Source organism: Oryctolagus cuniculus, chromosome 13 (assembly GCF_964237555.1).
Source record: "Oryctolagus cuniculus chromosome 13, mOryCun1.1, whole genome shotgun sequence".
NCBI lineage: Eukaryota > Metazoa > Chordata > Mammalia > Lagomorpha > Leporidae > Oryctolagus > Oryctolagus cuniculus.
In genome coordinates, this window is record NC_091444.1 from 16,285,410 (window position 1) to 16,313,142 (window position 27,733).

At 48.5% G+C, this 27,733-nt stretch overlaps 1 protein-coding gene across 6 annotated transcripts in view; it reads left to right on the top strand.

The window, feature by feature from the left end:
• NR5A2 (nuclear receptor subfamily 5 group A member 2) overlaps positions 1-27,733 on the top strand; it is a 129,740-nt gene that overhangs the window by 61,606 nt on the left and 40,401 nt on the right. For all 6 annotated transcript variants that reach the window (XM_002717676.5, XM_008268687.4, XM_070054924.1 and 3 more), the window contains 2 exons: positions 11,153-11,272; positions 20,543-20,690. In XM_002717676.5, coding sequence (XP_002717722.1) covers positions 11,153-11,272; positions 20,543-20,690 — 268 coding nt within the window. The remainder of the gene's footprint in view (positions 1-11,152; positions 11,273-20,542; positions 20,691-27,733) is intronic.

Below are 27,733 nucleotides of genomic sequence, written 5' to 3' on the forward strand. Positions count from 1 at the left end.
GAGCCCCTGCTGGTGTTAGCGTGCTGCGTGGGGGCACCAGCATGCATTCTTCCCAGTGGACACTATTACTCTTCTCAAAGCAAAAACTGTTTTACCTAGAAATAAACTTTTCTGTCCTTTGGGTCTAAACTGTTGGCTCCTGGAGCTGCCACCACTTTCCACGAACCCATATCTGGGCGCCTCTGGGGCGGAGCCTGCTGTGCACCCAGCTCTGTTGCCTGCAGAGGATTTCAGCTATCCGGAGGGCCACAGCCTCCCTGCAGCCCTGGGGAACCAGGGGCAGGAATTCTCCGCGGGGCCTTTGTGCCCAGGGACTTCCCATCACCGCTGGGTCCTTAGGGGCCTCTGTTTGCTTCTGCCCTGATTTCAGTGATATTTTTGGTGAATAATATTTAGGCCACTTGGGTTCTTTCCTCCTTTCTTTGGCCAACTGCCTGGTTGACAAAGCCAGCCAAAAAGGACCCAAGGACGTTCTAACCTCTGATAACCTTTTCCCAGGCATCCAAATGCGGTCTAGAAAGGAAGAGGTTGTGGCGAAGTGACCTTTGGGAGGCACAGAGCGGGCCCTGATAACCTGCGCTTCTCCGCCCGGTTTTCCCACAGACCCTGCTTGTGTGTCCATTTCGCCAGGTGTAAGCCAGCCCAGACCCAGACCCTCCTTCACTTTTCTTACAATCATGGATGGCCAGATGACATTGTGGCTGGTGGCTTTGCTGCCTGTAGGAGAGATCTGGAAGATGAGAATATCAGACAGTTCTATTACGTGATTATGAAAATGACCACCATCGTCCCAAATGTGTTTTTTTTTTGATTTTTTGATTTGTTTGAGATGCAGATATAGAGTGCTCCCCTCCATTGGTTCACTCTAAATACTTATGACAACCAGGGCTGATCCAGTCCAAAGTCAGGAGCTAGGAGTTCAGTCTGGGGCTCTCACATGGGCAGCAGGGGCCCACGCACTTGGGCCATCTTCCAACACTTTCCCAGGCACTTTAGCAGGGAGGCGGATCAGAAGTGGAGCAGCCGGGACTTGAACTAGCACCCGTGTTGGGATGCTGATGTTGCAGGCTGGGGCTTTAACCTACTGCGCCACAGCGCTAGCCCCTATTCACCTTTTATCACATGCACATAGAAACTACTTCCAAATCTTTTTAAGGATAAGGCATTATATATATTTTTATATATGTATACATGTTTTATGTATGTAATAAACATGTATCTAATAATTGTGGAAAGTGCATATTATCTTTTAATTCCATTCTGTCAAGTTTTTGAAGTACCCGTGTGTATGTGTGTATGTATGTGTCTTTTCTAATTATTGGTTTTTCCAAGCACAATACTTTGTATGCACTATTTTTTTTATTTTGTGCACAGTTTTTTATTTTGCACAGTGACCTCTTGTTTGTTCATTTCTTAGATCCTTGAGGGTCAGAACTAGGTCTTCTATTCACTCGAGTCTCAACAGCATCCAGCACTAATAAATGTTGTTTGCTTTATTGCTGATTGGGGTATGTCTGGAATTGGACAAGATAAATGACCCCTAAGTTAGCCATGCCCTTAAACAAACCAGCCTGTTTAATGCCAGTCAGAAAATCTGGGGCTGGCCGATTCCTACGTTCTCGGTTCTGCGAAAGACTGCAGCCTCACGAAGACTCACCCCAGCCAAACTCACTGAATCGTGAAGTCGGCCACGCCTCTTTGGAGAAGTATGGCCACAGCCAGCCTTCTGTGAGGAGCAGAGACCACCCCCCCCCTTCTTCCTGTTGCTTTACACATGGAGACATTTAACCTGAAGCAATGGGTGTGATTGATTCCATAAGCCACGTGCAAAAAATCCTCAGGTTCCCTTTCGATGTTCGCCTGGGTGAGCTTGTGCGCATGCTATGTGTCTGTGTGTGGAAACTGACAAGGCAGGAAACTGCTGAATGAAGACTCCTATTTGACCGCGCCCGTAGGAAGAGCTGACTCTTAGCTTATGATTAGTTGATGTTTCAGCAAGATGCTTTTAGAAATGTGGTTAAGAGAAGGAGTGAAAGCTGGCCCGACTTCGTTCTTTGTTTTGACAGAATCAGAAACTGTCCCTGTAATTCTGCTGGAAAGCAGTGGGCTTAATTAGGGTACAGACTGGCGGTGATGTGTTTCTGAGTCGTGATTAAACTGTGTCATGCTCTCTCTCAACCCCAAACGATGTCTCGCGCTTTCGTGGTTCCCCCACATTTATCTAAAATAAGCAAAGCGTCAGGGCATCTTGATGAAGGCGATGTCCCTTCCATGTCCCTGGGAAGTGAGATGCACTGTGCACGTCAATGCTGTAAGTGAGGGAAACTTACTTGGGGAACCCTGGTCTTTGAAAGCAAGGCAGTGATTTTGGGAGGAAGATCTCTCACAACACAAGCCCGCCCGCGTGGTCCTGACTTCTGATGAGAGCTCCCCGTTGTGCCCTGCACGGAGGGTCCCTGGGGGTTCCTGAGGCCTAGGGCCTCCGACTGCTCATACTGAGTGGTCTCAGTGGGGCTGTGGAAGCCACAGAGCCTGGCTTGTGTCTGCTCCCCAGCTCACAGCTGTCTTGTCTATTTCCCAGCTGTGGCCTGGTCTTACACTTTCCCTCCGATAGGTGAAGAGGGGGCAGGACCAAGGAGGCCCCGCCTCCCCAGAGCTGAAGGCCATCAGCTGGGCTTCCAGCTCTCGGTGCCATTCCCCATGGATGTTTCCAGCAGTCGTGCCTCCGAGAGACAGGTGACTGTACTCAGGTTTGCAGTCCCGACTCTGAGACTTTTGCAACTCAAATCAGTAATGTAGGTTAACCTATTACCAAGATTACAAGGTCGCTTGAGTGATCAGCATGGGCTGGAGTGGACCCGGGAGAACTTCCTGGAGGAGGCAGCGTCCAGAATGGTCTCTTGGGGCATCATGGATGTTCTAGTTCAGTGTGCCTACTTGCTGGGGTCATGAACTTTGCAACTTCTGGTTCTGCTAGCTCATTAGCCGTGTAACGGTGGGCGGACTACTTTAGTGCATCAGTTTTGTTAAAGTGGGGATCCAATGAGTCCTATTTCATTGAGTGATTGTGAAGACTAAACGACTTTTTGCATGTAGGATGCCATTTAAATGTTTTCTGACAGTAGTAGCGTAGCTCAGGAGCAGGGTACCCCAGAGCTAGGACGGATGAGAGAGAATCCATGTGGGAAAGGATACTTCGGGGAAAGCTGACCTGAGAGTCTCATTTCACGGTCCACAAGTGTAAGCAGAGCGTGCACTCTCCGGCTTCTGGCCCCCCCAGGCCCCCCCCTAGGCTGGGGGATCAGCAGGCACGTGGAGGTTCGTGTGCAAAGGAATAGCGTGATCACCGTAGGTAACTCTTGCAACTGTGCGTGTGATGGATCAGAGGAGTCTCTGGGTCCAAGATTCTGACGGACTCTTGGTCATGACCTACCTGGGAGGTGGAGTGAGTGAAGACCCCCAGAAGGGGCTGGGGGAAGTGGAAAAGAAGACGCAGGCCTCCTGTTGCTAACCCCCTCTGCCTCCTGCCTCCTGCTTCCTCCTCGGAGCCGGAGTTCAGGTCCCCGGGGAGAAAGAGCCTTTGTAACTGCACTGGAGGAACGAGCAAGCGGCCAGAATAGCTCAGTTCCTGGCAGAGTGTTGACAGATAGTTCTTTATCACGGAGCAGCAGCCCAGTTAGAAAGCACGCTGGGACCACTTCCAGTTAGCACGGAGTGGGCAAGAGCTGCTGGTTGTGAATCCGCGGGGAGCGCCAGGGCTGGCGAGTTCTGCTGGCTGTTACCGCTCTTGTCGGGTATTGTGTGTGCCCGTTTAATCAGTGTTAATGTGAAATCATTTTTTCTTGGACTTTGTAGCAGTTTATCATAGAGCTCGCAGGTGATCCTCAGGGTTCTTTATAAAAGAAGTGAAGAACTTGCGGCAGTTGTGTGTGCGTCTCGCCCAGAGCAGGCTCCCCCTGAGATTTGTAGAGTCAGTTTGGATTTGTTGGCAGGTTTGGTTTGTCCCTCCCTGTTTCCAAATGTATCTGTGACAATGTCATTGTCACCAAAAGAAATGGATAGCCAACTCCAGGGATGTTTTGTTTCTTTTTGCCAGAGGGGAGGCAGGGCGGAGCGAACAGCGAATCTGAAAAATCCCCAAATCATTTTGGCTTGGTTTCTTTCTTTTCTTTTCTTTTTTTATTTGACAGGCAGAGTGGACAGAGAGAGAGAGAGAGAAAGGTCTTCCTTTTCTGTTGGTTCACCCCCCAAATGGTCACTACAGTCGACGTGCTGCGCCAGGTGCTTCCTCCTGGTCTCCCATGCGGGTGAAGGTGCCCAAGCACCTGGGCCATCCTCCACTGCCTTCCTGGGCCACAGCTGAGAGCTGGACTGGAAGAGGAGCAGCTGGGACTAGAAACCCGGCACCCATGTGGGATGCTGGCGCTGCAGGCGGAGGATTAACCTAGTGCGCCATGGCATTGGCCCTGGCTTGGTTTCTTTCTTTAAATTATACTTGATTTCAAGAGCTATTTTTACAGGAACCACTGGGAAATTTTTTTCTTTAAATGGGGTGTGTAGGTGGTGGTGGGGAAGTCATTGAGAAATTCTACGAGGCGAAGGGGTATGAACCCTGCCTCTGAATCCTGGGCAGGCTCTCCAGGAACAGGCAGGGTCCCCGCTCCTCGTGCATGGGGGATTATGCTTAGTGGGGTCACACTTGCGCCTCCTGTCACTGGGGTGGGGGTGAAGCTCTTCAAGGCAAGTCTGCCTTGGTCACCTGCATGCCGCCAAGTTTGGAACACAAGGCCGAAGTAACGATCAGAAATACGATGTGATTCCGTCCACCATAAACCACGGGCCCATTCTCCTAAACGTTTCCCCCTACACGTGTCTGTCTGCAGGTTGAACCCCAGTGATGTGTGATGTCGGCTTTCCAAACCTCTGCGGGAGGGAAAGACAAGGAACAGATCAGCTGCTGGGCTGTTTAAGGCGCAGGGAGGTGGCCAGGAAAAGTGCTGATAAGTAGATGTGGGCTGAGAGACCAACCCATTTTTCTTCTTCTAATTGCCAGACTCATTCCTCTTAGGAGAAAGCACATGTTTCTAATGATTAACATTCTGGGCTGATGGGAAGTTGTGCTTAGTAACAATGTGAGACTTGTTTCTTTACACTCTCATCGTAATAGCAATATAAATAGTTTCTCTGATGAGTAACTAAGTTCAGAGATAAGACTTTCCTTTTATGACAGCTGATAGTGCAGGAATAGTTCAAGTGGGGCTGTTAACTACCTCTGAATGGTTTTGACAGTAAGGGAACTTGCAACACACCAGTGCTCCCTCTCCTGGGGTGCCCAGACGACACCCTAAATTGTGCGTTGACAGCATGAATATCTGGAATGACTCAAAAGTAGTAGGTTATTTTTTCTGTTTCTGTGCCTTAGAGTCCTGTTTTCGGGAGAAAAAAAAAAAAATCTTCACGGTGCCCGTACCGCTGTGTCTAGAGACCGGGCACCGTGCGTGTGTCCCGTCTGCGCCGGCATGGAATCTTGTTCCATTGCCGCAGCACTGCGGGAGCTGTGCATGCACCAATTCCAAGATCGCATAACAGATCACATAATCAATTATGGGAAATAATGAAATGGAATGTTGGTGTGGAAAATCTCCTCGGAGAGCATTAAAAGAAGGAAGCAGTGGCTCAGGACGGGTGTTAAAGTCACGGTCGGGGAGGGCCGGCTGTGGGGCAGGCTGGCCAGGCACCTGTAAGCTGCAGGTGTGTTCGCTGCCCTGTACAGATCACTGTTGAGTGTCTTGCCTGCCAGGCACTGTGGACGGCACATGGCTGCCTGTGGTGTCAGGCTCTGCCCTGCCGTTGCTCAGGGCTCAGGGATCGTGGGCAGCTGGGCACTTGCTGTGTCCTAAGGACAGGGAGGTGATGGGGACCCTGGGACACAATTGACATCAGAACTACTGATTTTGGGAAATGGACACACTCCATTTCACTTAGTCTTGCCACTTCGTCTTCCTTTTTTTTTTTTTTATCTTGTAAAGGATAAAGCAGTCAGTATTCATGTACTTTCTTAGCAAGGGAGGGAGAGAGCCCTCCTATTCTCTGGTTTACTCCTCAGATGTCCACTAAATGCTGACGCCTGGGACCCGGAACTGATTCTGGGCCTCCCGTGTGAGTGCCAGGGACCCAAGGACTTGCTCCGTCGCCTGCTGCCTCCCGGGCTGTGCGTCAGCTGGGAGCTGGGGGGGGCGGGGGGGGCGGAGCAGGGCTGGACCGGAGCCCAGAGACTCTGATGCGGGAGGCTGGGGTCCCACAGTGGCACCCTCACTGCTGAGTCAAATGCTTGTACCCATTCCCATTGTGGCCAAAGAAGCCGAGGAGCCGGGGGTTGTGCCGACCTCGATGTGTCCTGAGAGTCCTGGTAGATGGCTAGGAAAAGTCAGGCGCTTACCACTCCAAGATGCCTTCCTGGTACCAGACTCCGTTACCATCATTGCTTCTCTTAGGGATGGTCAAGTGCAAATGAAGAAGATCCCTGGATGAGATGGCTCCCAAAAATACACTCTTGATTGACACTCAACCAACAGTCTTTTTTTTTTTTTTAAAGATTTATTTATTTTATTTGAAAGGCAGAGTTAAAGAGAAAAGGAGAGAAAAGGAGGTCTTCCACCTGCTGGTTCACTCCCCAAATGGCCACAGTGGCCGGAGCTGCGCCAATCTGAAGCCAGGAGCCGGGAGCCTCTTCCTGGTCTCCCTCATGGGTGCAGAGGCCCAAGGACTGGGCCATCCTCCACTGCTTTCCCAGGCCATAGCAGAGCTGGATAGGAAGTGGAGCTGCCGGGACTCGAACCAGCACCCATATAGGATGCCAGCACTGCAGGTGGTGTGCTGTGGCACAGCAATGCAGCTATGCCACAGCGCCAGCCCCAACAGTGGGCTTAGCTCATTCATTTTTCTGCCTGTATAATGGGAATCATAGTTTTCCTTGCTGTGTAAATAGGTTCTTAAGCGCAAATCTTCTTTGAAGACTCTGTACCTCCCCCGCCTTGCTGCCCTCTCCCCCTACAGTGTGGAAGTTCTATGCAACATTAACCATATGACAATTGTTTCTGGCGATGAGAATCTGAAAGGTACAGTTTTGGGCTTCCCCGAAGAGAGTCCTAAATTAATAAGCCTCAGCTCGCGGGAACACATGCACCACAGATCTGAATTGCCACCATAGACTGATAAGTCTGCCGTGAGGAGCTGATAGTGCATGAGAGTAAAATACGTGCAGAGGGCAAAGTGCGCTGGTTGTGAAATCGCCCCTGCACCTGAGAGACGATTCCAGGAATCCGCACAGGGTGCAATGACATGCCTGTCGCGGGGTCAGGCCGCCGTTCCCGGTCAGCTGTTACAGGGAATGTCTGGTGCCCGCACTCAGCACCTGCATCGTTGTCTGCAGAGGTGTGAGCTCTCGCCGTCCGCTGAACCACAGGGGGCGTCTGGGTGTCTGGGTGAACGTTCCTCCCCACAGCCGTGATTTTCACAGAGGCAAGCGCCGCCTGCGCCTCCCTCGCCGTCCATGAGGATTCTTGGGGAAGTGGATGCAAAGTGTGTATAACGAAAAAGTTGTGCAGGGCTATCTGGGGAGTCAATCAATGGGGGAAAGATCTCCCGCTGACTCTTCCCCCACAACTTACTAACTTCCTTTCTCTCTCTCTCTCTCTCTCTTTTTCTTTTCTTTCTTTTTTTTTTTTAAGATTTATTTTATTTATTTGAAAGAATTACAGAGAGAGGTAGAAACAGAGAGCGGGGTCTTCCATCTGCTGGTTCACTCCCGAAGCTGAGCTGTTCTGGAGCCAGGAGCTTCTTCCAGGGTCTCCCACATGGGTGCAGGGGCCCAAGGACTTGGGCCATCTGCTACTGCTATTACAGGCCATAGCATAGCAGAGAGCTGGATCGGGAGAGCAGCAGCTAGGACTAGAACCGGCACCCATATGGGATGCCGGCGCTTCAGGCCAGGGCTTTAACCCTCTGCGTCACAGCCCCAGCTCCGTAACTCTGTCTTTCAAATAAACAAATCTTTATTGTTTAAAAAAGATTTATTTGAAAGAGTAACAGAGAAGGAGACCAATCTTCTATCCCCTGGCTCATTCCCCAAATGGTCACAATGGCTGGTACTTGGGGCAGGTTGAAGCCAAGAGCCCAGAACGCCATCCTGCACATGGGTAGCAGGGCCCCAGGTACTTGGACCATCTTCTGCTGCTTTCCCAGGAGGTTTAGCAGGGAGCTGAATCAGAAGTGGAGCAGCCAGACTGGAACCAGCACTCTGATGTGGGATGCCAGCATTGCAAGCAGTGGCCTAACCTGTACCCCAGCCCCAGCCCCAGAAGTTATCACTGAATTCCATTTTTTTCCATGAACTTTTTGAAATCCCTTCATATCCCAGGGCTTGGCATCTGCACCCCCCAAAAATAGGCTGTCCCAAAATAGGTGTGTACCCCGTGCATGGCATTGTTTGGGTCAGAAGCAGCTAACTGGATTGAGTTATTTCTGATGGAGTGAGGACGCATTTCCTTATCCTGCCGTCTGGATGCAGGTCCCTTTCTTTCTGTCCTCCGGGTGGGAGCCTTCTGTGTTTCGTTTCTTATTCGTGTCTTGCTTTTCACTTTGCCAATTGCGTTCCTGTCCACTCTTTTATCTTTGCAACAAAACCTCACATTTTGTAGGTGAGAAAATTAGGCTTAAGGGTTAAGCGACTTGGCCATGAAGTGAGCCTCAGATTCTTCAGTTGTACCCTGCTCAGGACTCCCCTGACCATGATGCCTGCAACCTGGCCTCACAGGCGTGAAGGCAGCCGCGTGGTCTTAGAACCACTACTGTGTCGGTGGCCGCTGTCCAGGGTCCCGGTGAATCTGACAGATGAATTTGTTAGAGTGAATTAATTGTGCTTAGACAATTCTAGGACTTCTTGTTAGGACTTGGAGACAGTCTAGGTTTGAGAGAGAGGAAGAATTCTTTGGGCACGTGCCTGAACCCCTCTTAGAACCCCATATTCCCAGCTGAAGGTTGAATCTGATGGTACCTGTTCTGATAACCTCAGAGGCATGCTCTGTGAGTCACATCTAAAATAATGCAGAAAAATCCTCAAAATACCCTACAACATAGAAATGCCAGGTGTTTGTTTATATAAGGTGAACACATTTCATGCATTTCCTATCACAGATTTGGGAACGTAGTGGTATTTCCCACCCTACCTTTCCCCCCTGTCCCTGTCCCCCCCCCCCCATTCTTTCTTTTAATTTTTACAGTGACAAACTTTCAGTTTATTTTATAATCATAAGCTTAACCCTCCACTAAGTAAAGAATTCAACAAATAGAAGAAAAAATGTTCTTCAACAGTAGAGACAAGGACTGTAAACAATATTCAGTTCTCAAAATGTCAATTTCACTCCTACATTACATTTTTTGTACTCTTAGTTACCACAGTTCAGGGAAAATATGGTATTTCTCTTTTGGGGTTTATTTCATTAAGTATGATGTTTTCCAGTTGCATCCATTTTATTGCAAAGGACAGGATTTCAATTTTTTTAACAGCGGAATAGTATTCCATAGTGCATATACACCACAATTTCTTTATCCAGTCATCAGTTGATGGACATCTGAGTTGCTTTCATATCTTAGCTATTGTGAATTGAGCTGCAATAAACATAGGAGTACAGATAGCTCTTTGTTACGCTGATTTCTTTTCATTTGGATAAATTCCCAAGAGTGGGATGGCTGGGTCACATGGTAGATCTATTTTCAGATTTCTGATGCATCTCCATACTGTCTCCCATATGGTTCTACTAGTTTACATTCCCATGAACAATGTATTAGGGTACCTTTTTCCCCACATCCTCACCGGCATTTATTGTTTTTTGGTTTCTGTATGAGATCCATTCTAATTGGCATGAGGTGAGACCTCATTGTAGTTCTGATTTGCATTTCCCTGATGGCTAGTGATCCTGAGGATTTTTTCATGTGTCTGGCCATTTGAATTTCCTCTTGAAAAATGCCTGTTCAAGTCTTTTGCCCATTTTTTTTTTTTTTGGATTGTTTGTTTTGTTGTTGTAGGGTTCCTTTAGCTCTTTATAGATTCTGTATATGAATTCCTTATCAGTTGTTTATTTTATTGCCTGTGCTTCTGGGGTCTTTTCCAAGAAGTCTTTTGCCTGTGCCAATGTTTTGCAGAGTTTCAGGTGTTATTTTTAAAAATACGTGGTGTGTATACAAACAGGGTCATCACATTTGGGCACACAAAATTTTTTTTTTGGCTGATTTCATTACAAGAGGAAAAATAAACTGTTCCAAAGAGCCGTAGGAAGGGATCAGTCTTCTCTCCGTCTTTAGAGCATGGATGTGTGAACCGAACACACGATCCCTCTGTTTGCATCATTGCAGAACACAGTTCCCTGGAGGCCAAGATGGACATGATAGCCAGCCCTGTAGGGTCTGCACTTTTCCATCCAGTTTCCACAGCAGTCCTTAGTCCTTAGCCCGTTTGTCAGGTTAGGAAACCAAAGTTGAGAGTTTGGGGGGCAAACTGTCCAAGTCCTCGAGGCAGCTGCAGGTTAACAACGAGATAGTGCCTGGCGGTGGGTTCCTTCCGAGTGTGGTAGCTGTTTGGACTTAGTTGACACTGATGACAGAAACGTCAGCGTGTCTCCATCTCCGAGAGTCGCCTGGGCTGTCGTGCTGGTCTTCTTTTACATAAATGAATCCTCTCAGTTTGTCAGCTGCTGATATCCACTCACCCGTACTCCTTCAGGCCCCTGTGTTATGTTTTACATGCAGAAGCATGCACTGTTTGTGGTCCTTCCAAAGAAGTCCAGGTCTAGGAGCCCATACCTCCCCCAACCAGGCTCCAGCCGCTCTGTTAGTGCTGCACAGACTGACCGAATGGAGTCCCTTTTCCTCCTGGCTGTTGGTGATAAATATTTTGCTTAAGTATTTCTCTGGGGCCTGAAAAGCATCTGTCCAGACGAGGATGGTTGTCAGGAGTGATGAAACCGGTGAACAAGCGCCTTTGCTGCGTTAGTATCAACTTCCCCTCTTGGATTTAATTCTCCTGTGTAGAAAAGGATACAGAAACCAAAGATCAGGAACAGCAATGTCAGTTTCCTTTCTTCTGTTTTCCCAGGTGGACGACCAAATGAAGCTGCTTCAGAACTGTTGGAGTGAGCTCCTAATCCTGGACCACATTTACCGGCAGGTGGTGCACGGGAAGGAAGGATCCATCTACCTGGTTACTGGGCAACAAGTGAGTGTGGCGATGGTGAAGAAGTGTCTTTTTATTCAGCGTGTTCAGAGCGGCAGGGATTTAACCAGATCAGAAGCACTCTTGTGCTTTGAAAGGCAGTGACTGGCTGCGAATAATTTAGTTCTCAATAGATGCTTGTTGAGTGAGCGAGCATTTAGTGAACATCCCACTATGTGCTTGTCCCTATTCTAGGGCTCCTGCCTTCATGGGACTTAATGTAGTAACAGGGAGAAACTGGGAGTAGACATAATCCTAAGACATAAAACTTTACGGTAGAGGGCAAGGTGTTATTGGAGAAAAGGAGTCAGTGGTCGAAGGGGAGACGGCTCACCTCCATGGGTGTGTATGGCCGCGTGGTCCTGTGAGCTGCAGGGTGAAGGGAATGCTGGCATTGTCCTTCTCGAGAAGGTGACGGGTGTTCGAAGACTCCAGGCAGCAGAGACAGCCTTGTGGCTACCGAGGCGGGGGAGCGAGAGAAGGAGAGCCTCCTTCGTGCTCCTAATTCGGATTTTACAGGATCAGGGCAAGTCACGCACTTTTCTCAGGCTCAGGGCTACATCTGGGGGTGGCTACCCTAAACGCAGGGAGCAGGTGCGCTCCGTGGGTGCGTCGGGCGTCCCTCCTCAGGGCACCTCTGTGCTGCTCAGCAGCTGTGACTTCGGTCCTCGGGCACCGTGATCTTTTACTTCCAGCCATAAATGTTTATGTGCTGTGAAACCGCGGCACTGCATACCTGAAAGAGGAAAGGCTGCCCGCACACCATTTGCTGTATCATTAATAAATCACATTTCCCCAACCAAATTAAGGCAGGCAGCATTTCAGAGTTCCTGCAAATTGGATCAATTCGACCATTTCACCACTCTCTGGTCCCTACTTTCTGCACCTCTTGGGAGAGAAGCTTTCTCGACGAGCGAAGAAAATCTCAGTAGCTTTGGCTTCCTGTGCTTTCAAATTTTTGTTTAGCATTTTCATCCTGTGACTCAAGTCTTTGAAGGAAATGTACCCATTCGCGGAGTCTAATCGCTGTGCGTATCTCCCACCTAACCTTGCCTCCACCCTGCTAGGCATTTTTTTTTTGCGTAAGAAGTCCAAGACTCTGCCCACAAATTAATTTGATTTCATTTGCTTCCGAGTTTAAGGAATGAGAGGGGTTTGTGTGTTCTTTCTCCAAACACTGCCATTCCTGCCCTGTCTCACTTTGCCTCAAGTGCTGCCCCTGGGGAAAGATAATTACCATTTAAAAAGTAGAGATCCTGCGTTCTCTTTCCTCTCTGATGTTCAAAACCTAGAACAGTCAAGGAATAAATGGCATCATGGTCTTTAGTGTCAATTATTGCTGCTTTGTACTTCTGTTTTGCCATCGGAGCTGAGTGAGGGACTCCCTGCTAGAGAGAGACTTCCTGACACCTCCTGCACCCTAGCTTCATCCAGCTGCACCCCCCAACCAACGCCCCTTCCCCCGCCACATGTGTGACAGCCAAAGCCCCTGCCTGTGTGTGTGCTTCCCATCCATTCCAAGTGAATAGCCTACTGTTATAATATGTCAGCATCATTATGTAAACATAGCAATACAATCAGATCGTCTCATTTATGGCGTTAGGGAAGAGATCATTTTCTTTTGTAGAATAGGCTACACAAAGCATTTTCGGCATTCCTCCCGGCTTCCTGCAGCTTCAAAGGATGGAAACTAAAGTGCTACAAAGGAGACTTTGCTGAAGCACGTGACCTCTCTCTAGCAGGGCGGGGCAGAGATTGGAATGTAGAGTCACACACATGAACGTTCCTAACGACCCGCCACCACCTGCTCTGATTTATGTACAATATAAATATTAGGTTGTCCTGATTCCTAACTGAACTCACTAATTAATTTTGAGATAAGCAATTATCTCAAACAAGCCAACTAGGACTCAAGACCCAGAGTGATCATCCCTCCCACATTCCCACATCTGATCCATACCCTTTTAACACCTTCCAACCCTCATGGGACTTGGATACCGAAAATGGTTTTCCGATGACAAATCATCCTTTTACTGTTGTCGATCGCTTCCTACCCTGTGGCCCAGGGAGATGAGTGAACTTTTTTTTTTTTTTTTTGAGATTTTATTTATTTATTTGAGAGTTAGAGTTACAGACAGTGAGAGGTAGAGACAGAGAGAAAGGTCTTCCATCCGCTGGTTCACTCCCCAAATGGCTGCAACGGCCGGAGCTGCGCTGATCTGAAGCCAGGAGCCAGGAGCTTCCTCTGGTCTCCCATGTGGGTGCAGGGCCCAGTGACTTGAGCCATTGTCTACTGCTTTCCCAGGCCATAGCAGAGAGCTGGATGGGAAGAACAGCTGGGACTAGAACTGCGGCCATATGGGATGCCGGCGCCGCAGGCAGAGGATTCACCTGTGCCATGGCGCCGGCCCCCAGTGAACATTTTAAGTATAATTTTCTTGACAGTGGTAAATACGTCCTTGTTTGCAAGCATGGAGAGAATAGATTATTTTTTTAAACATCCAAGACATTTTCAGATTTTTTTTAAAGATTTTATTTATTTATTTGAAAGTCAGAACTACATAGAGGAGAGTCAGAGAGAGAGAGAGAGAGTCTTCCATCTGCTGGTTCACTCCCCAACAGGCTGCAACAGTTGGAGCTGCGCCCATCCGGAGCCAGGAGCCAGGAGCTTCTTCCGGGTCTCCCATGTGGATGCAGGGGCCCAAGCATTTGGGCCATTTTCTCTGTTTCCCCAGGCCATAGCAGAGAGCTGGATGGGAAGTGGAGCAGCCAGGACTCGAACCAGTGCCCATATGGGATGCCGGCACTGCTATACCACAGCACCAGTCCCAGAGTAGATTTTTATTAAAACTTCAAGAATGATAGTAACAAATTAGGAAGATGGTAAAACAATCATATAGAAGGAAAGGAGTATGTTTAAGTAAAAGCATAAACCCATATTCTGGAGAAAAGAGGACAATATATAGAAGTAATGAAGAAAGCAAAAAATTGAGAATTGCTTTGTCTTGTTCATAGTTTTATAACAGTTGGGCTGTAGATTGGGTATATTTTCATTGGTGCAGACTGCTCGCTCTGTGGTGTGGACATGGGATTGTGTGTGTGTGTGTGTGTGTGTAACACACACATGCATCTCTGAGAACAGCCTGTGACATCTTGAGCATGTCCCTGTAGCTTCAGTGCCACCTGCCCAGTGCGGAATGGCAGTGAGAGCCAGCCGAGACACAGGCTTTACGGGAAATAGTTGTGTGACATGATGACATAGAAGTCGGAAGTCGCCAAGAGCCCGCCGACACAGGCTGGGGTTTGTGGAGCCAGCACCTCGGTGAAGAAAGCACCATCCTTGCCATCTTGTGCGGTCGGGGGACTGAAGCAAAGAGAGAGGAAGGGCTTGACTGGCGCTCGGAACAACACTTGGCGAGCGGTGGTAGAGCCGATGGACGTTCAGCCTGGGCTGGCCGGGGCCTGAGCACGTGTTCTTCACCTTGGGCCATGCTGCTTTGTTGGGTAACTCTGGGGTGCTACAAGCTCACCCTCCCCAAGGCTGTGAATTGGCCTTTCAGGTGTGTGACAGCCTCCGTGGATCTTCCAAGCAAAACAAATTCACTTCTCTCCTAAGGAGCTGCATGCGTACCGTTCCTTATGGCCTTTTGGTGTTGTTTTTGTTGAGTACTGATTTTTGGAAAAAAAAATCTCCTAAGTAAGGGATTTTCCTCCTGTTTTTCTGCATGAGATCATTTACGCTGACCCACTGCCATGGACTTGTGTGGAGAGTGAACTGTAAGACAGGGATAGCCGTCTTCCTGTGGGACATCTTATCAAGGGCGTGATATTTGATATGGGGGGAGCAATTAAGTGACGTTATTCCAGGAAAGCTGGTGAAATTCCCCTGCAGACAGCGGGATGATTCTGACCTGTAGACAAGGAATACGCTTTTTCATTCAGCTAAAACGTACTTCCGACGGCCTGAAACATGAGCAGAAGCAAAAGGAGGGAGGGTGAGAGGGGACGTTTGCGCCCAGCGCCGTGGTCAGCGGAGATCAGGCTAATGTCGGCCCGCTCGGCCCTGCGCGCGGAGCCTCGCACCCTGCACTTTCCCACGTGAGCCCTGTGACCCAGGCTCCGAGAGCAGGCACGGGAAGGCTGCTGGGAGGAGGCGGCCTATCGGAATGGGATGGATGGGTGTTGCCAGGCAACATGGCTTGACGGAGCCTCCTTCTCCTGGAGGGAAGATGCTTTCCGTCCTTTGCACGTGGAGGCGACCACGGGTGCTGAACGTCCGAGGAGCAGCGACAAGGACGTGCTGCATAAACGCCCACCGCACTCGGCAGCTGTTCCGGTGTCGCCTGGGAGAGCGTGTGCTCTCCAGGCACTCCCCGGACAGCGTCCAGGTTCACCTCTCGTTTTCTTACATGCCCAAAGGTGATCACTGCCAGGACGGATGAAAACATGTATCCTGAATGAGGATTAGCAAACAGTGAGATGACGCGTGCCTCGGTGCACGGTGTTAGGGCAAATTCCAGACACCAAGGGACGCCCAGAGAGGAGGAACTCGGTGCCACCTTAAAGTTGTTTTGTGTGTTCACATGCAAGGGATGCAAGGCCCCCGTCTTCTAGATTGTTCCTACTGAATCCGATTCGCTGATAGGAGGAGGGCACCGGGACAGAACAGAGGAAGGAAATGCCCAGACTGAATTTTTCAGAGGGAGGGGATATCCAGGTCGTGCTACTTGGCGCTTGGAGAAAGAGAGGAACGTTAGGTCCAAGACCCCAACTCTGTACTCAAGCCCAGCAGTGCTTGGGAAGAAGCCCCGAGTCCCGTCCTGGTTCATTCCGTCTGAGCCAGAGTGGCTGAACCCTGTGGCCCTGGAGGGAGCTTTCTGGGACACCACGATCTAGCATGGAAATGAGGATTGCCCTGAAATCTAAAGTGAACTATTGGGTTCTGATGATGTGTTACTGTATTTTGATCAGGCATCTATGTAAATACCCTTTAAATAACGTTGTTAAGCAGAATGGAAGAGATAATCAGTGACATTAGGCATTGTCAAATCAGTTCTGTTTTTAGCATCTTACATTTATGACAACCGTTTTTTCTGTCAGGTGTTTTTAAAACACACACACACACACACACGTGCATATACACATATACCTGTATATGAAATAACAATCAAGTACTTTGCAGGGGGTTGGGTTTTACTATTTGCATTTTGTGGCTAATTAACAGCCACTGTAACATCGTCCTGAGGGAGAAGTCTACCAACAACTTATTATTTTCCATGATTGTGTATCGTATTAAAATGACAGGCACCTTACAAAAGACAAGTCATCAAAATTCTGGCAATTAGAACTAAAAGCAATTTAGCTAAAACTGTTTCTACCTTCAAGATGAGTGAAATTTATCCAAAGGGGACACTGGCATGGAGTATTTCTTCAATATTTCCCTCGAATTTAATGGCACGAAGATTACACGTAAGAGAGTGATAAATTCATTTTACTAAGTACATAAAAGACAAGGCCAGCTGCTCCTGAAATGAGCTCAAGCCCTGCATTCAACAATGAAAATATAATTATGTTTGTCATAAAATAGAAGTTGCAGATCTGTGTGCTGCCTCAGGAATAAATCACACAGCCTCCTTCAGAGCTGTGCAATTTGATAAATTATCCTTGAAAGAAATGTTATCGGAGCCCCCATTTAATAAGCATGTTTGAGCTTTCAAATTAGCATGTAAATAAATGTGTAGCTATAAAGTTGTTGGTATGCCAATTGATTTCCTGAGGTCCGTCTCACTAAATATATACTCCTAGGAAACAATTTAGGTTCCTTCAGGCATAGTGTACTATATCTTCAAGTGGAACTTCCAGTATTTGAACTTGTAATTAGAGACCTGTGACAATGACGTACACATCAAAGTTTCATTAATCCCATCTTATAAAAAAATGAATAGCATGTTTTTGCTTTACTTAGAATGTGGTCTACCTAATTTAAGGCCTCTCTTAAAATGTACTCTAGGGGCAGGCGTTTGGTCTTCCAGCATCCCACGTCCGAGTGCCTGGATCCCACTCCTGGCTCCAGCCCCCTGCTAATGCAAGCCATGGGAGGCGGAGGGGATGGCTCAAGTAGTTGGGTCCCTGCCACCCACATGGGAGACCTGGATGGAGTTCCTGGCTCCTGGTTTCAACCTGCCACTCCCCTCCCCTGAGTGCTGCAGGCTTCTGGGTGGGAGACAGTGACCAGGAGCCGTCTCCTCTGCCTCTCCAATAATGATGGCTTGTAAAGGGGGTAATTATGTGTCCTAAGCTATAGCCACAGCGCATTCAGCTGGTTCAAGCATTGTCCCAACTTGATTGTTGCTTGACAGTCGCAGGAGGAGGCGCCTCGTTCCCCTCACCCTGCTTAACCGCCATGCTGAAGACCAGCACGCCAGTGGGCAGAGCTGTTCTCTGGCTTGCCGAAGGCCCTTTGGGTGGAAGGGGTGGCAACACTGGCCCAGCTTTGTCTTGTCCAGGCTCTTGCACCACTGCTGCCCCACCAGGCCTTCCTGCTGGTCTGTTTGTCTCCGTTGAGTTGACATTACAGGTTGCATATCTCTTATCCAAAATGCAGGGTACCAGAAGTACATATGAGATATATTGGGGGTGGGACCCAATTCTGAACATGAAATAGATTTGTTTCATATATACCTCATCCATATAGACTGAAAGTAATTTGATATAATATTCTCTTTATTTATTTGAAAGGCAGAGCTACAGGGGTGGTGGTGGGGTGTAGTTGTGGCAGGGGGAGATCCATTAAGATGGAGAGGTCTTTCATGGGCTGGTTCACTCTGCAAGTGACTGCAAAGGCCAGGCTGAAACCAGCAGCCTGGAACTCCATCCTGGTCTCCCACGTGGGTACAGGAGCCCAAGTACGTGGACCATCTTCTGCAGTTTTCTCAGGCACTTAGCAGGGAGCTGGATCGGAAGAGGAACAGGGGCCTGAGCTGTGGCTCAGCAGGTAAAGCCGCCGCCTGTAGTGCTGGCATCCCACCTGGGTGCTGGTTCATGTCCCGGCTGCTCCGCTTCTGACCTGGCTCCCTACTAATGGCCTGGAAAACAACAGAAGATGGCCCAAGTGTCTGGACCCCCGCACCCACATGGGAGACCCAGAAGAAGCTCCTGGCTTCAGTGTGACCAAGCCCTGGCCATTGGGGCCATCTGGGTAGTGAACCAGCAGATACAAAGATCCCCCTCTCTGTAACTGTGACTTTCAAAATAAATAAATAAAAAGTGAATCAGCCAACACTCTGTACCAGCTCTCATGTAGGATGCCGGCACTGCAGGCAGGGCGTTACTAACCTGCTTGCACCACGATGCAGGTCCGCATGTAGGATTTTGGATGCACCTGCCTTTTGACAGGGACCTGTCACATGACATCAAGTTCCCCTGTGAGAACTGGCAACACACTAGCAGGGCCCTCCCTTTGTGCGCTGGGCTGTGCTCTCCCTGTGCTTGGCAGAGCTCCATAGCTGGCCCTGTCTTCTCCCAGCTCAAGGTTCCAGGACCTGTGCACCAACCGTTTCTCGCCTGTGGAACACCTCAGGGTTAGCTTCAGTGTGCAGGGGCCGGCACAGAGCTTGGCACCAGCACTTGCCCGATGGCTTTTTCATGCATAGTTGACTCTCTCTAAGCTGATTGACACCTTTGGGGGTCGTCTTTCCACTGACTCATAATTTTTCTCACTCTTGAAAAAGGTTTCTGTACACCCAAGTATTCTCTAGTTAAAGCTGAAAATTCAACTCATCATATTTACACAATAAAAAAAATCTATTCTGCCTTGTTTTTAATTGCAAATTCCACTCGAGGGACCAGTTCTCCGGCGTAGGAGGCAGCCCTGTGCCGTCTCTTGGAGAAGCAAGTGCAGTCAATTATGGTAATGAAATGTCAATAAATATAAAAATTTAATAGAGTCTGCTCTGGGTGAGTGGCAGATGAGGACTTGCCTCCCAGACAAATTTGCTGCTGCTGCAAATATTAAATGCCCCTAAAAGAGTATCTGGTTGCCTGAGAGCTCTCCAGGAAAAAGGGATGAGAGCGTCAGGTACCCACTGGGCTTTCCCGATTCGCTGTTGTCGCCACAGCAACGCCGGTGCTATCCCTGACGGCTGCCCGACATCTTAACTTCCTACTGGAAATGGACCCGTGTAGGACCAGTGCACCCCCTTCCTTTTATTAATGAAAAGGAAAGGAAGCCTTAGTCTTGTTACCAATAAAGTCACTGCTGTCTTCAGAGAGAAATCTATTAATTTGACACAATTATTTGAAAAAGAGCAGTTTTACGGCATAGCTTTTTAAGAGGCAACACGCTAAAGAATACCTCCAAGATGACGCTTGCCTCCACAAGCTTGTAGTCTTAGTTTTTGTTTAAAGATTCATTTATTTACTTGAAAGGCAGACTTAGATCCTGCTCCGTTTACTGGTCCACTCTCTAAATAGCTGCAATGGTCGGGGCTGGGCTGGAGCCAGGAGCCTCCTTGAGGTCTCCCACAAGGGCTCAAGGGTTCAAGGACTTGGGCCGTCTTCTGCCACCTTCCTAGGAATACCAGCAGGGAGCTGGATTGGAAATGGAGCAGCCAGGGCTCGAACCGGTGCTCGAACCGGTGCCCAAATGGGATGCTGACGTCGCAGGCAGTGGCTCAACCCGCCACACGACGACGCTGGCCCCAAGCATGCAATCTTGGACCGTGATTACTTTAAATATGGTTTCATGAAGCGACTAGGGATGTGTCTCTGCCTTTATTTTCCTCATCTGGTATGTCATGGTGTCCACGTGGAATGCTGTTCTGAATTCACTGCATGGGAACTACATGTTTTGAACATGTGAGGGCATTTTTACAAGTTCATGGGAAAAGGGCAATTAGAAAATTTGATGCAGAAAAAGTTGGAATCCATGCATAATTCTTTCACAGGGTACATTTTCTATGAACTTTTTCAAGATTCTTCCTATTTATCTTAAGCAATCATGTAATTTCCTAATAGCAAAAAATGATGATGTTTGCATACTTAAAAAATTTCTATAGTCAAATCTGTTTCCTGTTAAGCTTATAAAATGATTATCTCTATCAGGATAACTGGTGCATTAGATGATAACACATGTATCAAGCTACTTCCGTGGGGAGAGTCACCTCAGCCAGAAGTCTGTGCAGCAGCGAGGCTGTACCCACAATTCTTAGTAACATCAAGTGCAACTTATGTGTCTGGTTCTACCCTCCTTAAAACTGCGATTCTGTGTTGCAGGTGGACCACTCCATAATAGCAGCACAAGCAGGCGCCACACTCAACAACCTCATGAGTCATGCCCAGGAGTTGGTGGTAAAACTTCGCTCTCTCCAGTTTGATCAACGGGAATTTGTGTGTCTGAAATTCTTGGTGCTCTTTAGTTTAGGTAAGAAATCCTTTTCTCATTCTGTCTGCGACCAAAGATGACTTCATGGGGTTAGACTTGGAGTGTCTTGAAGTCAGTGCATGTGTTTTGCTTTTTTTTTTTTTCTGCCACTATAATGCTCTTCCTTACAAATTATGAGATCTTCAGACATGGGTATATTTGCATATATATATATATGATGATTCATAGTCCATTAGCAGATAGGTTAGGGTGTGGAAACTAAAGTATTCAGTTGGAGTTCTGGGTTTTTGTCCATGATTGACAGAGAGGCAACAGTGGGTGGCTGAATGGAGATGGCCCAGGAAAGATGGAAAATTTGAGCCACTGGAGCGCGGATCATGTCTGTGTGCCTGCTACCTACTGCTGTTCTTACCCTTCCAAAACACAGAGTAATTAAAAGCACGGGTTTTCAAATCTCTATCAGGATTAACTAGAAAGCGTTTATAGCCAGGTCCACGGCTGTGCGAGTACAAGGATGACACTTGTCAAGGGGGAAGATTTTTCCGTAGGAAGGCTTGCAGGAGAAGGATAACTAAGCAAGACGTATTAGCTCAATCAAGGCTCTCAGTGAGCAGTGGAGAAAAATCACCATTGCGTGGCATAAAAAAGGGATTAAGGAGATGGATTCTTATTGACTTCAAAGGAACAGATTTTTTTCTGCCTGTCCCTTACTTGATTTCTGTATTTTGTTGGATTAAGAAAGCCAAGTTAAATAAACTTTTCTCCAACTCCCTTTATTCCTTACTGGCAGACAGCTGAGGGAGGCAGTCTCCCGCGAATGAAAAAAAATGCAGAAATGATTTACCAACATGTGTTTTTTCTTTAGTCTTCAGTTCTAGGATAGTTGTGAATTCATATTCTGAGAAAGAAAAACAGTCGAACGAGCTGCAGAGTGAAACAGATGCACCTCCTCTCCAGCCTTGGCACTTTGGTTTTAAAATTCTTCGCGACAGCACGGCACAACTGTTGCCAATAAAGGCAGAGTTTGAAGTAATAGAACCAGCGTTGGCTTTTCACATGGAGTCAAAATTAAAATAAAAAGAGCGTTTTCATATTTTGGAAAGTGCGATAAACAGAGCAAAAAGAAATGTTACTGAAATGTAAAATGACAACAAAATCTGCGAGATGCCGCGTTCAAAGGTTCCCAGGGCCGGGGCTGCATCCTGCGTGGTTTCTGGATTAACCACAACACATAGCGGAGTTCTGGTCGAGTGATCCGGCGTCTTTTACCCAAGAGTGATTTTAGAAAGCCCAGAGGTGGCTGGCTCAGGCCTGCTTGCTCTCATCTCACAGATTGTGCTGGTTATGTGAGTCTTCCCAGCCAGTACATTGATCAGTAATTAAATGGAAAATGTGGTAACGTTTGTGGGCGAAATCTCACAGCATCCGGGCCTTAAAATATTTAGCGACATCTCACTGCAGTGGTATTTTAAAGTAGTGGAAGAACTATATTACACTTGAAGATGTGCACAGTAACCCTGGGCCGCCTTCGGTTTTCATCACTTCTGTCTTCCCCCATCATATTCCAGATTTGTCACGTTCTCTGCCAGCCGTGTGTGGGAGGGGGGAGGGATGCAGAAAGGGTACAACCTTTGAACCTCGTAAGTTACCTTCCTGGTCACCGGGGCTGTGGATTGACCAGACCCTCAGTGGGTCATGTGCTGTCTTGTTTACTGTGCAGGTTGAACATCTCAGGGGCGTGGGCCGTCAGAGTAGCTAACCTAAGCGTCCATTAAAACTGGTCTATTTGTTGCTTTAAGAAAAAGGAAAGCATGGCTCTCAGGTTAGAGGTCAGTAACTTTGGGCCAAGAATTTATTTTTAAAGAAGCAGGTTGTTTCCCATTTGTGAGTAGAAAACTTGTTTCCCCACAGAAACAATGGATAATTTTTTTTTAAATTTCAACTTTATTGTGTTATATGTATACATCAACCTTTAGGTTCCCAGGCTAGCCCTCAAACACCTGTCTTACCTGTGACTGCGAATGAAATCATTTTCTTTAAGATTTATTTATTTATTTGAAAGTCAAAGTTACACAGAGAGAGAAGAGGCAGAGAGAGAGAGAAAGAGAGAGAGGTCTTTCATCTGCTGCTTCACTCCCCAGTTGGCCACAATGGCCGGAACTGCACCGATCCAAAGTCAGGGGTCAGGAGCTTCTTCTGGGTCTCCCACATGGGTGCAGGGGCCCAAGGACTTGGGCCATCTTCCACTGCTTTCCCAAGCCATAGCAGAGAGCTGGATTGGAAGAGGAGCAGCCAGAACAAAACCAGCGCCCATATGGGATGCTGGCGCTTCAGGCTAGGTGTTAACCCGCTGAGTCACACCGCCGGCCCCCTGAGTATGAAATCATAGCAAGACCACCATGCAGAGCCCAGTCCAACTCCTAAGCCAGGTACCTGCTGTCTCAATCCCTCGTGAACTTGGAGCCCCCTCGGTTTGAATCCAGATCTGTCTGATCCCAGCCCAGCCTGGAGCGTCTTTGATTCTTGAGAAAATGAGGAGTTTGTGGCCTGGTCAGAGACCAGGGGCTGTTCTGGGAGAGGGTCCTAGTGGTACTCAGGTGAGTCAGGAAGCAGTTTTCCAGAGAGATTTGCTGAGAGAAGCTGGGCTGCTGTCCTCAGCAGGTGCGACTTTCTAAGCCCCGTGAACAGCCAGTGCAGAGACTGGAAGGCAGGAGGGCGTGGGTTGGATCTGGGGGTGCTGCTCATAGGAGAACACAGCTCCAAGGAAACAGCGGACGTGGCTGGGGAGGGGGCAGGAGCCTGGCCGTGGACGGCAGCATGGGTGCAGTCCTCACTCAACTGGGCACGACCGTGGGGCAGGCCCCGAGCAGGCGCTGGGGATACGGCGGCCAGCAGGAGAGGTTGCCGTTCTGTAGGCACCGAGGAAGGGCGGGACGGTTCTTATGGGGGGGAGGTGGGTAACTGGGCCTGATTTGCGGTTTTGGTAGCAATGCGGGAAGTTGACCGGAGTAGAGACCAGGCAGGAAACCCAGGTGTGAGACTCGGGAAGGAAGTGAGGTGAGGGACATCACCTGGCCTAGGCCGCCAGCCACAGCGGGGGCAGAGCCGGAAGGAGCGGCCTGGGGTGGGACTCGGTGTCTGAGTGTGTAGCTGGAGTGGAAACGTCTACCAGAGCCGGAGCTGATCCGCGGAGACAGCAGGTTCCAGAGGCCTCTGACTTTCTCTTTAAGTCATCCTTCCCTAAAGCTTGTCCCTGGCTCCAGGAAAACTAACGTGAGCAGCACAAACTCTTCTCGTGTGCTGCGATTTCTCCCCCCTACACCAGGCTGTGCCTGTGAGCAGGTATCAGTTAAGCTCATCAGTAGAGGTCAGGGTGTGTGTGTGTGTGTGTGTGAGAGAGAGAGAGAGAGAGAGTGGGGGGGGGGGGTCATAGGCCTTGGAGGCCCAATCTCTCCTAGTCATGATACTGTATTGAAATCTTGTTTGCTGCCTAACTATGAGATAACATAATTTGTGCCCTTTGAGAACTTGGCAGAAAAGGAAATATTCTAAGTAGGCCAGTTATGCTTGACCCAAGAGAGGTCAAAACAGAAGTCTTTTTTTTTTTTTAATATTTATTTATTTACTTGGAAGAGTTAGAGAGAGAAGGAGAGTTAGAGAGAGAGGTCTTCCATCCGCTGGTTCACTCCCCAGATGACCTCAATGGCCAGAGCTGAGCTGATCCAAAGCCAGGAGCCAGGTGCTTCTCCCAGGTCTCCCATGTGGGTGCATCTTCCACTGCTTGGGCCGTCTTCCACTGCTTTCCCAGGCGCATTAGCAGGGAGCAGCCACGTCTCGAACCAGTGCCCATATGGGATGCCGGCGTCGCAGGTGGCAGCTTTACCCGATATGCCCCAGCGCCAGCCCCCATCCCTCTGATTTTGTAGTCGAAGGAATGAGGTGTTCCTTCTGACACGTTAGCCTCAGCCCCCACCTCGGGGTGCCAGCCAGGGCGTCCTCTGTCCTAGTGCTCCGTCCGACTCACAGAAACAGGGCACTTCCAGAAGTCATGGGAAATGGAACTGAAAGATTAGCTAGTTTTGGTGCAAAAAGGTTTGAAATCCATGCTTGGTTTTTGTTTTTTTGTGTGTGTTTATTATCTATGAACTTTTGACGACTTCTTATACGTGTGAATTCCAAAAATTATTTGCACCAAAAGAAACTTCTATTGAATTACAATTTTCCATAAGATTTTTGACGTTCCCTTATGCTTCGTAAGCTGCCATTTGTGCGAACAGAGTGCTGTGGAGAATGAGGGCACTGGCTGAAGAACATGAGCCAAAAAGAAAACCGATCCCTAGTGAATAAGAACAGGGAACTGCCTTCCACGAAATGCCAATCTTTATCAGATATTCTGTAGAGTTACATGGCTTTTAATTCATAAGGTTTCGTTTGTTTTACAGATTTATTTATTTATTTGAAAGGTAAGTAGGAGAGGGAGAGGCAGAGAAAGATCTTCATCCTCTGGTTCACTCCCCTGATAACCTTGGCCCTCAGGGCTGGGTCAGGCCAAAGCCAGGAGCCAAGAACTCCATGGGTGGTGGGGGGCCAAGTGCTTGGGCCATCTTGGACTGCTTTTCCAGGCGCATGAGCAAGGAGCCGAATCAGGAGTGGAGCCGCCGGGACTTGAACCAGCGCTGTGATATGGGATGCTGACACTGCAGACAGCGACCTAAGCTGCTGTGCCAAAAGCCAGCTCCTGCTAATTTTTATCTCTGTGTAAACTGTAGGGTTCAGAGATTCCATGAGCTTGGAGAGAGCATTTGCCTCCCAACTGGGGTTCTTCCGTCTTCGAAGACTTCTTCCTGATGGCTTATTTTTGCCTTTTGAAAGTGTTTTACTTTTTCATGTGAGAGACCTAGATCTCCTGTCCACTGATTCACTCTCCCAATGCCCCCAGGGACTCCAGCCATGTCTGGGGCTAAAGTCTGCAGGCAGAAACTCAACCCCAGTCTCCTGTGTGGGTTGCAGGAGTCCAGTTAGTTGAGCCATCACTGCTGCCTCCCAGGGGTCAAGAGTTGACCCTGGATCCAGAGATCAAAAGTAGGTACCTGGATGTGGGGAGAGTGTCTGGACACCCCTCCCCCCTTTAAAGCCTAATATTGCCTCTTAGGTTTGACTTTTTTTTTTTTTTTTTTTGAGCCATTCACTAGACATCTGGCAAGCTAAATGATTATGAGCGTTCACTGCTTTGTAAGTATTTTAATATATCTTCGTGAAGCTGAAGGGGAAAAAAATAAAATGAGCCTGGTGGTCATCTCTTCCCACTTTGGAGGACACTGGCATTAAAAACTCAAAAGGAGACCCAGGAGCCGGGATGAGGTGGAGGAGACTCCTGGCCGTGGGCCGTGAGTCTGAATTCTGTCTGCAGCTTGCGCGCTCCGCCTCCCTGAATGGTTACCCTGGAATGGGTTCTTGCAGCAGGGACCTGACGCTGCACACGGCAGATAAAACCGCGCCCTGGTTACCAGCTGAAGATGTGGACGGGTTTAGCCTGTTGGGTCCAGACATTTATTTCTAGTGGTTAACTTTCCAGTAGTCTTTAGTTTCTGATACGATGGGTCTTTTTTCCTGACTTGAATTTTGCCCGGTCATTCTTGTGACACGCAGAGATCTAGTGCTTATTTTCTCTTCCCCTCTATCTGCCATTTGTCTCCTGGGGTTTTGATAACGGAACCTTGTAAAGGTTCCTGGTCAAAACCCTTACAGAGCAGTGGGTACAGCAAAGTGCCAAGAGGGAGGTCCGAGGGCACCCAGGGCCCCTGTGCTGAGCGTCAGACTCCTGCACAAGCCATTGTATAGGGGAGTGCTCTCTGGCTGCTGTGGGTGTGTGTGTGTGTGTGTGAGAGAGAGAGAGAGAGAGAGAGTGTGTGTGTGTCAGTCTGTGGCCATACCCCTTCAGTGCACCTGCTCTCAGAAGCTGAGCAGGATCAGACCTGGTTAGTACTTGGATGGGAGAGAGAGAGAAATTGGGCAGACGATCTCAGAGCGACTTGCTGACCTCACATCTCACACAGCAAGAGACATTTGGGGAGTGACCCAGCGGATGGAAGACCTCTCTTTGCCTCTCTCTCGCTGTAACTCTTTCAGATAAATAAGTAAATCTTTAAAAACTGGTGGGGAGTGGGCTTGGAAAAAGCAGGAAGTGTTCTTGGCATTGCGTGGTCGCTGTTCTTCCTGCTGCTCCTCAAGACCTGTGCTTCTTGACCGCTAAGGGTGGCGCATACGCGTTCCCACCTGCCGCCGCCGGCTGGCCCACGGCGCCCAGGGTGCAAGCGCTCAGCTCCCAGCCGTCCCCAGGTGCATTGGTTAAGTCGTTCTCCTGAAGTCAGATGAGCAAAAGAAATAGCCCGGGGCACTTCTGACAATTAGCAGTCAGTCTGAGCGTTTACCTGTTCATTTGTGATATTCTCATCCCGGAAAACACCCACTAGACACTTGTCAGATAGCCGTGTGCATCCTCATACTAATGTGTCCCTGGTACCTCTGCAGCGGCGGGCAGTGCTGGCAGACCGCATTTCCTGGAATTTATGTAATCATTTGAAATTCAGAAAGGATTGATTAGCATGCAGGAGGTGCCACTGTTCAATATTTACACCATAGAGATTTGGCGGAAGCAGATAATGGCACATAAAGTTGATGCTTGTCTTAATTAAATGCAGTATAATAGGTGTTGTGTGGGTTTTTTTTTTTCCTTTTAGTGAGCAAAGCAGTTTAGCGATGACTAGAAATAATTCATTTTGAAGTTCTAAGTCGAAATGTAATCAATAGGTATTTACAACCGTGGGAGAAACGGTGATGGTTTGTTATCTGCTGGCACAAGAATATAATTGCCTAAATAGCATTTATTTAAGCATATTTCTGAATTAGCTTATACCTCAAAATATTTGTCTTGTTTTAGTTGTTTGCACTCGTGTTGTCACCTTGCTAACGGCTGCTGTTAGCGAGAGGTTTTTCAGACCTACTCCGGCCCTGCATGCCCGGACGAGCCAAGGAGTTGGTTGACGCGTGTATGTCATTCACCGCGCGCTGTGCCAGCCGCT